The sequence below is a fragment of the Abramis brama genome (genome assembly GCF_963993115.1).
Source record: "Abramis brama genome assembly, chromosome: 20".
Classification (NCBI taxonomy): domain Eukaryota; kingdom Metazoa; phylum Chordata; class Actinopteri; order Cypriniformes; family Leuciscidae; genus Abramis; species Abramis brama.
In genome coordinates this window covers 5,491,224-5,505,501 of record NC_139982.1, presented here as the reverse complement: position 1 = coordinate 5,505,501, position 14,278 = coordinate 5,491,224, and the positions used below count along the sequence as shown (strand labels likewise).

Sequence of the window (14,278 nt, the reverse complement as noted above, 5' to 3'; positions counted from 1 at the left end):
AAAAAAGGACAGATCACACGAAAAAGAAATGTAAATGAAGTCACTTTTATATAGTGCTTTATTCAAAGCACCTTCATATTTTTTACACATTTTCAAAGCTTCACAGCTTCATATTAATAAACAGGAAATGTGTGTTAAAGTTGTTCAATTTCAGCTATAAAGCAGCGGAAGAAAATTGTGTCATTATTCTGCTTAATATAGTTCAGTGTTGTTTCAATACAGTTCAATAACTGTCAGTGTTGCAAAGTTCATCAATTATGAAATTAGTTCAACTCAGCAATGATAGTGTCATTATTCAGCTCAAGTCTGTTCAAAGTTGATTCAAATCGATTCAATAACAGTGCTGTGTTGTGTTCAGACTTTAGGAATCAGATTTTTTCTCGAGTCAGATCTGTTCAGGCAGAATGTCCACACTATAATTTGCAAGTGATCAAATAAGATTCACGAGTCCAGATATAACCAATCTACCGGTATCCGCATGGGTTGCTTTGGTAATGGCGTAGACATTCACACCTATGTGGCGAGGCTTTCAGAAAGAATACAGGAAAAATGGAGATTTTAAACCAAAATCTGCATGAAAAGGTAACGTCACTGATGACTGTCAAAACAGAACTTATAATAAAGGGAGGAGATTCCTCTCTTGGCACCGTGACTGTAAACCTGAATGAGTCCTAATGAGGAAGCAGACTGTAATAAAGTGATTTGTGTCCCATCTGTCAGTATTGGCAGAGCCATGTGTTTACACACAGGACACCCCTGAGACCGTCTAAATAATATGCAGAGTGACATATAAACACACTTTAAACAAATCGAATAAATGTGACAAACTCTAACACTAACATCATAGATTAAATAAATGGCTTTAGTTAATTGGATTCACATCAAAGAAAATGTGGTGGACCAGCACATTAGCACGCATTTTAGAAAACCTAATGAAGCTTCATGTGATATGAAGTCAAATATAATGTTTATTATGACTGAACTTACCTGACTACATTTTGTTAAACCGACAAAAGTCATTTTCAGGGTTGGATCAGGTAGAAATCCTTCAGGTAACAACTACTGGCATTCAATAAAAAATAAAAAAAAGTCAACACACTAAAATTAAAAACTAAATTTCATTCAAAATTCATAACCTGCTGCTGTTCACTGGAGTTTTTCAGCCACTTTGAATTAAAAAAAAAAAAAAAAAAAGATGGAAAAGAAATAATGTAGTAAATGTTGAGATAAAACCTGTCAATTTGCCACATGAAGCACATTTTAGAGTATTATTACAGCTGTTTAATCTATAGTGAAGAAGTAGTTCAAGGCAATATCCTCTTCTCTTCGCCTCAACTACTGTATATAAATCACGCCAGTTCACTAATGAACGCAAAGAAATCACAACCTTATTAAAAGTATGGGGTGGGGTTATAGAGCCTTAACATTTGGGCTGATCCCTGTGTGAACTAGACTCAACCCCAGGTTCCTCCAGGAGTATTATTGTCTGTAAATGTCACGTTCAATAAAAACGTAATTTAAAAGACTAATCGAGTCCAAGAGTAAGTTCTCTGTGGGACAGTGAACACAAACTTCCTCTGTTCCCACGCTGACTGACTGAGGTTCCTCTAAGCGCACGCACATCTCTGAAGGTATGTGCGACGATCCCATAGATCTACCGGAGAGCATTCAAAGATGAAGGTTTAATCTTACACAACAAGTCGTTTAATAATACTGAGTGTCTCCTACCTTTCTTTTCCGGCGTCGCACAGAGGCTCCCTGAGAGCAGAAAGGTAAAAATCAATCCCAGCTCAGTTGGTCCTGCCATTTATGTTTCAAACCTCTCAGACTTCACTCCATACCCTGATAGCAATAGACTCCGGGGCTGATCCGCCCTCAAGCCGCTAGGTCCGCTCTGGGTCCGCTGTTCTTTCAGACTCAATTCGATCATGCGCACAGAATATGCCCCGCCTCCTGACAGCGCACTGTCAACTCGCGGGCTCGCTACAGACGCTGGGCGGACCCGCTGAACAAACGCGCCTATTTCAACTGTCGCCATTATCACTGAATCCCGCACTGTGGAAAACCTACAACGGCAGGTCGAGTCAACAAACACGGAACATGGTAAGAATAGTTCAAATATGCTTTATTTGTACATTTAACTTACTTAACATGTAACTTAACATTACCGTTCATACTGTACAACATACCGATGATTTTATTTCTGAAATGATTGTGTCAAACCATAACTTAGTTAGCAAATGGTCATTAGATTTGGCGGAGATTTGAGTAAAAATGGTTTTGGTAATTAATAACTGAGTAAAAAGCTTTTTTTGGATGGAATTATTTCTCTCTGGGAGGTGTGGTGATTTAATGTGATTTAACATTAACGTTAGCTACGTTAGCTGTCTGTATTTTTATCAAACCCTGAGCACATATTTTCTCCCCTTTCCAGTAAAATATCAGGCGAGAAATTATCATGTTAGGCCTAACGTTACCTAACAAGTTACCTTTTTCACGGAATGTCTAGTATAAAGTTATAGTTTGTGTCGATTTTAGTTTCATTTTGATAGTTCCACCACCCCATGTAATATGTTAAGGTAACGTTACTCGAGACAAGTGCTGTATCGTGAATAAGTCACGGCTAAAGGGTTCGCGGAGTGCCTGCAACCCCTTCAGCCGTGATCACGATACAGCACTTGTCTCGAGTAACGTTACCTTATTGCTTTTATAAAACGGTTACCACACAATACAACTATTAAAGCCGAAAAACATGTCTCTATGCAACTTTTATGAAGTAAAATCACTAGAAGCCTTCCTTCCGCTGGAATAAATAGTCCCTGACCGTAAACTATTGACCAATCAGAATCAAGGATTGGAACTTCCCGTTTAATAAACATAATTAATATAATACTGTTGTACGTGTGTGTGTTCGTTCTGTTTCAGCTTACAGTTCGTTAAAGTGCTAACTGTTACCAGTCTGATCTAGAGTTTCATCTCCGAATATCTGAGTAAGTAAGATTTAATACTTTTACAACTTGATTTAGCCAGATATTTTGTCAAAAACTGACACTGGTCCCCGCTACGGCATTTAACACTGTACTGGTTTGGTTAGTTTAGTTCATTTTAGTTTACATCATGACAAATATATTTTCAACCACCTCCCCATGTCATGTTGTTTCAGGTAATTATTTCATATTATATTAAGAGACTGTGAGTACAGTGTTAAATGCTGTGGTGGGCAGAGGTTTCGTTTTCCGAACATTTTAATGATATGCCGGTCAAATATCGCCTCTTAATTAGTCAAGTTGAGGAAAACTGGAGGAAGGCTATGTAACTTAAAAAATGACATAATCAGGCCGAATGCAACATGTTTATTAGCCTAACTTTCAAATAAAAAAACGGAAAAACATGAACGTCCGATTGGCGTCAATCAACGCCAATTGTTTTTACTAGGGTTTCACATTCATAGTTTAACAAACCAATCCCCCTTCCCCACATAAAATATCTGAAGCCTACTGTTTTTACTCAAGCGATCTTCCCAGTGTCTCTCCACAACCTGCAATGCGCATAAGCCGCGTAACCTTGTTCTCCGCAAGGCGACTTTGCTTCTTCGTCTTGATCCGATTCTGCAGCGAGAACCCCCCCTCTGCAGGAACACTCGAGACCCATTTTCTACTATGGTTATGTATGTTTCTTCATTCGGATCTATTTGCGATCCATTCCATTCTAAACAAACAACGCAGTTTATATGCTTCGTCCTTTCATTATTCATTAAGATAATAATTAATAAATGCACGCATAATTATCAGTGAACTTGATAAATGTTGCAGATATGTTTTGCTATGCATGCACAAACAAATGCCTTTCAACTTATGTGTGCAAAATTCAGAATAAAATGAATGTGCAGCAATTTGTACAAATAGAGAGTCTATGTCTAGCTACTATACGTGTTGTAGCCATTAAATAAGCTCATTTAGTTTAATATTTGTTAAAATATTATAATGTTATTTTTTAATTTATGTGGATTATGAAAAGTGAACCGCACGAGTAGGATGCGCAATATCGAGAGACATGGAGCGGGTCAGACATGATTTTGACCACTTAATTAAGTTTTGTTTTGTAGAAAGACTTTTTTGAAGTGAATTTCGTTTTGTATTAATTGTATCTTAATTTTAATAATTTTTTTATCAACCAATTGCCTGTAATTAATAAATAAGCAGCAAATATAGCAGAAGATAGGCCTAATCATGCAGGCGCCCGCGCGGTCACTTGCATTGCTCGTAAACAGGAGCGCATCTCATCCTAATTTAACGAAACTCAGCGTAGGCCTCACAGACATGAAATATATCTTAAGAAAGCTTGAAATGCCTTTTTAACAATTTAAAACGAAAAGAAATAGGCTACTCTCTGATTATGTAATCCATGATGTGCATTTCTGTCTATAGGCGCGTTCACTACGGAGATGGCGATCGTCAACTTCATCTTTACAACTGTTGTTGCTGTTAATAAACTAAAAATAATAGGCCTATAATTTTATTGAAGAATAAATTCAATGAAATTGTAATTGTATTAAAAAAGCAACAAAAAAAATCCTTTTTTTTAAGCATTAAATTCAGGTAGGCTACTAGTCACTGTCCTCAGTGCCCAGAAAAGCGCTGAAACGGAGATGAAGGGGAACCCGTTTTTATTTATTTTTGGCTTATTTTAACTGGTTTATCCAGTTTTCTGGAGGCCCACCTACAATCAAAATCCTGGCGCCGCTAGTGCTTCGCAGCGTCTGATATCAAGAAATAACAGACCGCATTCCACATTGGAATTCAACCAAGCCATGTAATAATGTTTAATAACTTTCAAACGGTAGAGCCTGTTCCTTTATAACATAGCCAAAGGTCGGTGTATATTTTCTTATACATTTTAGGCGTATTCTCAAATTCAGATTGTGTTAGGGGGGTGGGATTATTAGGCAATTTTAATCGGACAATTTGACCGGAGAGATTTAATTTTGTCGGACATTTCATTTTTTTTTTCGGCCAATGTCCGGTAATTACCGGACAACGGAAACCCTGGTATACGCCACCCTTACAGACATTCCTCCGCATCATAGGTCAAGCATTGACCAGATGCAACTTGTTCTGATTTGCAGAGAACAAGATTTTAAGTTTTTCGGGCAAGAAAAAATCTTCCAGCCCCTCATCAAAGACCTTAAAGATAAGAGATAAGTGGTGTTACTTTGCCCGACGGACAAGTGTTCCTGGGAACGTTAACTGCAATTTGTGGGGACAACCTGGGCTCACACTGTATAGGTGGATTTGTAGAGAATTTCTCCAAGAGTGTTCATTTTTGCAGATATTGCAACATTGACAGAGAGACCTTTCAAAAAGATCCTCTATCCAAAGGTACTAAACGCACTGTTGTTTCATATAGAGAGCATGCTGAGAGGGATTCTGATTCAGGTCCAGTTGAAGGAATCAAATTTGACTCTTTGTTCAATAGTCTAAGTTACTTTCATGTATGCCAACCTGGATTACCACCTTGTCTTTGGCCATGACATGTTTGAAGGTGTTGCATCATGTGATGTAGCATTATACATAAAACACCTTGTGACTGTGGATAAGCAGTTCACTTACCAGGATTTAAATCGCAGAATAAGTCAGTTCTCATACTTTGGTTGTGATGCTAATGACAAACCTGCTGAGCTTTCTCCAGGGGGGGATAAACTGTCTGGTCATGCAGTGCAAAACTGGTGTTTACTTAGGATGCTTCCAGTTTTGATTGGAGATAAGATTGAAAGTCCAGCTGAAAATGAGGTGTGGCAGCTGGTGTTACAGCTTCGACAAATAGTTGAGCTTATATGTGCACCAGCTATTTCTGCAGGGCAGATAGCCTACCTAGAAGTTTTGATTAATGAGTACCTGGACACTAGATGTAAAGCATTTCCAAATCACACACTGAAACCAAAGCACCACTACATTACTCATTATCCTGAACTGATTTTCCACTTTGGCCCTTTAATCCGTTTGTGGACGCTAAGATTTGAAAGCAAACATACATATTTCAAGCAGTGTGCTCGGAAATCGCATAACTTCAAGAATCTTTTTCGAACGCTTTCAGAGAAACATCAGCTTCTTCAGGCATACCTATATGCTGCCAACTTCTTTCCACCAGATATTGTTCTTGAAAAAAGCACAGAATTTTATTCTACTGAATACAGTGAGGAGATCAGAACGGCAGTTTTGCATATGAATTTTGAGGCTGTAAACACTGAGGTTGCCAATGATATTACACTGAGAGGTTCAAAATACAAAAAAAACATGTTTGTTTTGATCAGAGACTCAGATGATGAAGAGCTTGTGGTTGGACAGATCAAATTAGTTCTTGTTCATCAGGGTTCATCTGTACATTTTGTTACCCAGGAATATCGGGCTGTACTGGTTCCTAACATGGGTGTTTACAGTATTACGCCAGCCGAGAGAGCGTGCTGTGTAAAACACGAGAATCTGTTAGATTATTACCCATTGCCTGAGTACAGAGTGTGTGGCATGCCTGTACTAATTCTTCATCACTCTTTTCTCTTTCTATAGAGCAATGTCTGACTGGAGTAATGAGGTTAAAGACATCATTTTGCAGGTATTGCCTAACCTATCCTCAGATGTTCTGCAACAGATCCTCTCCAAACTTCAGAGCTCTGGGCTAGAAAGCAAAAATGATTTGCAGTATGTTCAGAAAGATGACCTTCAAGATCTCTTGCCAGTTATTCAGCTCAAGTTTTTAAATCAGGTAATGTAGCTAAGACATTTTAAGCTTATAAAATTAATGAGCGTTACCTGCCCATACAAATGTAAATATTACAGACAGTAAGGATTAAAATACAGTTTTTTATACGAGGTCCTTTTAATGTTTTTTTGCCAAGTAAAATTTTAGTTTACATGAATGTGTAAATAAATGTAAAAATAGTTTTTGAGACAAAATAGTGACACTGTACATGGTATCATCATTAGTTTATAAATAATGTTAATTCTCTGTACTTTTATCAGAAACTGAAGTGATTACTCTAGACCTACAAGCCATCTCCAGCCCATGTTCAAGTTACAGTCAGTCAAGTTCATCCTCTCCTCTTTCAAGTCCAGCACCTGACAGCCAAGCTTGCATGTCATTTTCCCCAACCATTTCCAAGACATGGCCCACAACTTTCCAGGTCCCTTGGGACCGAATGCCACCAGAGATCCAATCAGCTATTTCTGCAGGCAAGAGGCCCAAACCTGCTGAACGGCGCCAGATGGTGAGAGTCCTAGTCGACGAAATCCGCAAATATGAGCTTAACCCCACGCGCTCTCAATGTATTACAGTCTGCCAAAATATTGTTAGGCAGTACCCTAACAGCTTTGCAGACCAGTTTCCAAATGGTGCTTTAATAGCAGGAGGGTATACATCTCTCTTACTGCAAGTGAAGACACGTGTGGAAAATCTTAATCGTGAGAGCAGTTTTGGCCATCAGAGAAGAACCATGACAAGGTCTGGATGCAAACGAGGACCCACTGACACTTACGGGTGTGTGAGATTTCAGCCACATCTCCCACCAGAAGAAACCACGGAAACCATAGAGGCAAAACGTCAGCGACTACAAGACATTTACAGCAAGGAGGGAACTGCTGGATTTGAGAAACTAGAAGTACAAAATCTGATGGAAACAACATTCTGTCTGCAGCGTCAGCTTTTAAATTCCACACCATCTCCTTCCGTTGAGGACATAAGGTGTCAGTGGCCTTACCTTTTTAACCAGAGGTCCATCTGTGCCCATTTTCACTTACTTACTGAAATTGACATACTGCACACTTTAGAGATGTCAATGGAAGAATGTGGAAAGACCATTCCTGAGTACTTTAAAAGCAGACCAAAAGACAAAAACATGAAGGATGTCCTGTCCCAGGCAGAGAACCTTGAAATTGCAGACCTGGTCATCAAGCTTCTTCTGGCACATTTCAATGAGAGTGAAAGTGGCCTGATATTACATGCAGATGTGAGTGTTTTTAAAATCTTTTGTTTCTTGTTTCATTTTATCAAATTAATTAATTTATCTATCATTCTAATTTGTTTGTTCTCTTTCAGGTTTCTGCGACTGCAGCTGATGTAGAGAAGATGCCAAATCTACCTGCCAGCCCTCATCTTATTCTATGTGGTATGTCATAACTAGTGCAGATGGGATAAATGATTGGTTGCAAAGGCAGTACTTTTGAAAGAAAGGTTCATTCAAAAATAAAAATGTGATATTTTACTCACCCTCAGGCCATCAAAGAAGTATTTGACTTTCTTTTTCACTAGAACACAGCAAGATTTTTAGAATGATATCTGCTGTTTTACAGATTTATACGATGCAAGTGAACTGGTGCCATATTATGTTATGGATGCGAGTGATCTGACACAGCGCCACAAATTATTTGTGTTTTGATTGAACAGGACAGTTAATAATTAAATATTAATAATGAATTTGTTTCTTACCAACATGTATCATTTTACCTTAGAAAACATGAACTGATGGACGGAAATAGTGTGGATTACTGTAATCATGCCTTAATATGCTGTTTGGATTGTCAAAAGGATGGGACCTGTTGCATACATACACAGAGCTCTAATTTCCTTAAAATAATGTATTTGTGTATGTGGCGAGTAGGACGAGGTTGAGGGACGTGAGAGAACGACGCGAGACCAGTGGCGTGATTACTGATGAGTGACACATGCGTGACGCACCAGTCTCATATCTCTCACAGAGGAGCAGAAGCATAAAAGGAGGAGCGACGACAATGAAGATTGAGAGAGGAACAGGCCTGATTTTATGTTGGATTTTGTTATGGGAAGAAGGCGGGAACCAGCAAACATTCAAATATATTAATAAATAAATAAACCAATACAAAAATGAAAGTATAAGCCAGCAGCCCCTCACGGACGACTGCTGGCCACATAAAACAGAAGCAAAACCAAACATAAAATCAGGCCTGTTCCTCTCTCGATCTCCATTGTCGTCGCTACTCCTTTAATGCTTCCACTCCTCTGTGTGAGATACGAGACCGGTGCGTCGCGCAGGTGTCACTCGTCAGTAATCACGCTGATGATGAACGGTCTTTGCGCCATTCTCTCACGTCCCTCGACCTTGTCCCACTCGCCACAGTGTTCTGATAAAGAAAAAGTCATACACTCCTTGGATGGCCTTAGAGTGAGTAAATAATCAGAAAATTGAGAATATTGTGTAAACTGTTATTTAAAATAAAAAAAATAAAATAAAATTCATTTCAGGGAGGGCAGAGAACTGTACTGAACGCTGGATGATTACCCTAGAGGGTCGTGTTGTTTGTGAGGGCATACAACCAAGATTCCTGACTGCAATAGCAACCATGTTTGCAATGTTCTACGTCTTCAGTATCCAGAGGAGGCATGTGACACCTTGGAATTCATTCAAAGGTATTTTATCACCTTTTATAGTACCCTTTAAATTGGTTAATTATTTATATTTAATCCCATTTTTAAATTGATAAAAGGTAGATTTTGTAAGTTTTCTTTTTTAATGTGTGTGTGGGTGTGGGTTTTTTTATTACCCTTAAACGATTCGTTGGGATAAACCCTGAAAGAGGCAAGGTGGTTTCAAAGAAGACTGGGAAACTTGTCAGCAAGAAGTCTGCCACTGTCAATCCCAAAGTTGCTTCTCTCCTGAAGAACCTCATCGATTTCGAATGAAACTTCGTCTAGGTAACTAAACTTAAATGCCCACTGACACTCACATTTGTGCAGCTTCCTAAAAGAATCAACACCTCTTAACTGCATTCATATTCAGTGGTAAGAAAGTATCTGAACCCTTTGGAACTGGATGATTTTCTGCATTAATTGGTCATAAAATGTCTTCATCAGTCACATGTATTGAGAATGAGGACATACTCATAGGTAGCTTGCGCTATTTATATCCACCATTTTGGGAGGATACGCTATCGGTTGCCAGGGGCAACAGTGCAAGAACAATACAGAGACGGAGCAGGAAAGACGGCTCGAGGAATTATAATAGAAATTACGAGAAAATTAAGAAGAAATGGAGATGAATGCGGCAAAAGAAAAGGGTCCTTACAGGGAGAAACTTACTACCAATGCCAAACAATTTATTTTATTTTTTTTTACTTTTAAAATTTAAAATACGAAAAAACTGTAACACATGGTTGCTACGGTTTCCACGACAATCGTGTGAGACACTGGAGCAGTTTTTTTACACATCAGTGTTTTCCAGGCATTCTAAAATAGTGCGACAACCTCCTCTACTACCAATACAAACAATGAACGGCGCTGGCGGGTATCCTCCCAAAATGGCGGAAAGGGGAGGATCACGCGGTCTCTGAGGGCGGGGCGCTGTGTCGTGACGACATCTCCTCATTCTCAATAGACAAACAAAGTGTTTAAGCTAGCTACACAAACAATTATAATCTTTCATGACTTTACTAAACATCCCATTAGCCACTCTCAGTGCAGTGTAATAAAAATGTACATTTTGTAAGTGACTACATTGTTACCTCTATGAACCACAAATGTTGTTTTTGTTTTGTGATGGTGGTTCATGAGTTTGATCTGAGCAGTTAAACTGCCCAATGTTCTTCAGAAAAATCCACCATGTCTTGCACAGTCTTTGGTTTTCCAGCACATTCTGAACAATTAAACCCTTTACAATAGTGACTGCATGGTTTTAACAGCCATCTTTTCACAATGAGAACTACTCATTAGTTAGAGGACTCCGCTATTATATAGGCTGCCAGGGGGATGATTTTATTCTGAAGAACAGTGGACAGTTCAACTGCTCAGAACAAACAAGCGAATCATGAACAACTATTACAAAAACAAAACAAACAAAAAAACATTTGTGGGTCATTAAGTAACAAGAAGTTCACTTACTGCAGCACTGTGAATGTTTAATGAGATGTGTTTAGTAAAGTATCGATAATCTCTAAGATTAGTTATGTACAATAACATGATCATTTTATGTCTCTTTTAAAAGTGTTCGTAGAATATGTGATCACTAGTTTTTGTCATGTGATTTATTTTACCACTAATATTTTCTTGATTTTCTTTCCTCTCAGATCTGGATTTCCTCTCAGACCAGATGTGTCAAAAGCTGATGTGGGACGTGTTGGCAGTTTTTTGCCTCTATCAAGGATTTTTCATCCATTGGTTCTCAATATTTTCCTCTCAGATTCAGAATTCCTCTCTTGCCTGGATGCTGATGTGATATGTTGAGTGTAAGGTTTCTTTGTTTGCCTACTGGTTCCTCACATTGAATTTTACAATGTATTTTCTGTGACTTTTTTTCCTGAACTGTTAATGTATTGTTAAAACTTGTTAGCTGTTTTAAATGAATGGCAAACAATACTGTACCATAATCTACATTTTCTTATTTTTTTCCATTGAGTAAATATAGGGATGTTAATAGATATCAGACAATAGAGTAAATAGAAAACAGTATTTATATTCTAGCTTTTTACAGGGGTGCAAACAGCGCGCTTTTCGGCGCCTCCCGCTTTTTTCACGCGGGGGGGGGGGGGTTGAGAGGGTCTGATTATAATTTAACCAACAGTAATTCTGGATTGCGTCCACCAACAAGTAAATAGGAAATAAGCGAATCAGAATGCGCGCCAAACCAGCAGTATGTGCGAAAGCGTGGACCACTAGTGTTTCTGTCTCACTCTGGATGGATCTGCCACTGCATCACATTTCTCTCTGCGTGGCGTGGAGTGTCCGTTTTTATGTCAGCTCTCATGTTAACTGGTTAGAGCTTGTGTTAAAGCACAATGCCTGCGTGACACACACACTTCTCGAGCCGCGCCGAAACCGCGTGCAAATAGAACCGCAACCGACGACTATTTTTCACGCGACACGCAAGAGTGTTGGAAGTTTTCAGACAAAATAGAAGGCACAAATACATATTAATAAATTACATTTTGATGCTTGAAAGTCTCTCGGTTTTGACAAATGCATATATAATTGTAATGTAAAAAATAGGCCTAATTATCGATTTTCAAATATTGCCCCTGTCAATAGGCCTACAGAACGAAATATTCTGTAGCCTATTTTGCCGTCAATACTGCCGACGTTGTCTTTGCTGTATCAGGCTATATATATTATGTTTAACATCCAAATGTAGATCTGTCGGCGCACAGAGCCACGCAGTCGCAGACAGCACGTGAAGTTCGTGAACACCGAATTCCCTTTTCTTTCTTATCTATTTGTGTTTGAACAGACATGTGCACGAAAAAATAAGCCAGTGTCCGTCTCAACGAGTTTTCCCGAAAACGCAGTCAAATTACCGGTATTAGATACGTGCATTCGTCTTAAAGGGACAGCACCCAATATACCTGCAGCTGTTTGTGTCACCAAAGTTAATCAAACAACAAAAGAGAAAGAGAAAAATCACGTTTTGTCAAAAGATAAACTGTATTAATACTTAATACAGTTAATTTACCTGAAAAACATAAAGCACTGCTTTATTTCTTGTGTATTTGTGTTTTATTGTATTTGTATTTATATTTGTATTTTGTTTATTAGTTTCTATGCAGATGCACTAGGCCTACCCTACACAATTACCCCAATCATCCTAGAATTATTAATTCTTTACAAAAAGAGCTATTCAAATCATCAGGTGAAATTGTTTTCAGGAAGTAGCAGTAAAGCAAGAAGAAGCGCAAGATAGTTTTTCTAAATTTCATTTGATTCTATGTGCCTATAGGGGTGGGTTGGGGATGGTGGCAATGTAGTATCTGGATATTTGCCGCGGGACGAGGGCTTCGATTACCTCTCTCTTTTTTGACCATACATGTGTTTGCACCCCTGTTTTTAGCTGGAACCACAGCTGCCAGTACTTTGTGAAGCACAGACATAAAATTAAAAACTAGAATTACGGTAAATGGCTGGAACCACAGCTGCCAGTACTTTACTGTGAAATTACAGTAGTGTTGAAACCGTAAAATTACGGTAAATGGCTGGAACCACAGCTGCCAGTATTTTACTGTAAATTTACGGGTGAATTTTTTACAGTGTACCTTATATTACCCAGTACTTTTCTTAGTAGGGGAGAGCGGGGCACAACCTAACACATTTTGGGTTTGGCCCAATTATTAAAAAAATAATTAAGTTAGATTCATCTTTTTTCTTTCTTTTTTTTACACAAGCAACACACACATCTCTGCTACAAATGAACATTTAATGTTTTTTTTTCTAGGATCTTCCATTTTCATACAGTTGCACTGAAAGTGACAGAAGTGCAAATGTTCAGCTTACCCCATATGCGGGGTTAATTGTAACAGACAGAGGGTTAGTTGAACACTTGTGTGTAACACACATAATTCAGTGCTATTTTATCTGTATAGTTTGTATAGATATATATCCATACATCTATCGCTCATCCAATCATCCTTCTATTATGGATCAATATCATGGATAGAGATATAGGAAAGGGCTGCACAGTTTTGCAATAAATAAATAAAATCATCAAATATTGTAATTGCATTATATTTGTGTGTGGCAGCTCCATGCAAAATTATTATTAATAAAAATAATAACAGTAATAATAATATAAATGAGCTTAAAATCACATTTTAAAGGGTTTATTGCATGAAAAACAGGCTATATTCTTAATAAATAAACAAGTGATCAATGCAAAGTAAAAAACAATGTGAGAAAAAATCATACTTTGATATTTAAATTACAACATTGTTTGTGAAAGTCCAACAAAGTTAAATGTGGCAAAATAAATATATAAATAAATAAATACTCAAACCTGAAAAGTTGTGTGGCTCCCTGTTTTCATTTCATTATCGTTGTACACTTGGTGGATTAGTTGTAACACTGAGCTACATCTAACCCACTGTGAAAAACATATTTTAAGCCTAGCTAACAGTTGCTAGAAGTTGCTGACATGTTTCAAAATGGTGTTTTAGCCATCAAGACCGTGATTAAGGGAATATAAAGTTAGATTTGGTGACGTACACACCCAACTCAGAAACCGAAAAAAAACTGATGAAAAAAATTTACTTGCATGGTGTCAAAACACTCTTTGTCCAGAATCTTCACGAAATCTTATCAAAACTTTCCACAAATCCACGGGAGACCGTCTTCTGGCAGCGGGAGAAAACAAGCGGAAACACAACCTGACCCTGACTAACTGTACCTGCGTGACCTGTTTATGGTTTTAAAACATTGTGAAGCGTTTCTGTCATAATGTGCATCAGTGTGATTAGTACATTTTCCTAACAAATGGTGCTTTTAATCATTTTAA

The 14,278-nt window shown here is 38.1% G+C and overlaps 1 protein-coding gene and 1 long non-coding RNA gene across 2 annotated transcripts in view; both read right to left on the bottom strand.

Moving 5' to 3' along the window:
* Positions 1 to 2,019, bottom strand: part of LOC311070380 (epidermal growth factor receptor-like) — a 37,470-nt gene extending 35,451 nt beyond the window's left edge. The window contains exon 1 of the mRNA XM_084094205.1: positions 1,729 to 2,019. Coding sequence (XP_083950331.1) covers positions 1,729 to 1,807 — 79 coding nt within the window. The 5' untranslated portion in view covers positions 1,808 to 2,019. The remainder of the gene's footprint in view (positions 1 to 1,728) is intronic.
* LOC311071474 overlaps positions 1 to 14,278 on the bottom strand; it is a 72,047-nt gene that overhangs the window by 45,210 nt on the left and 12,559 nt on the right. The gene's annotated exons all lie outside the window — the stretch shown is intronic.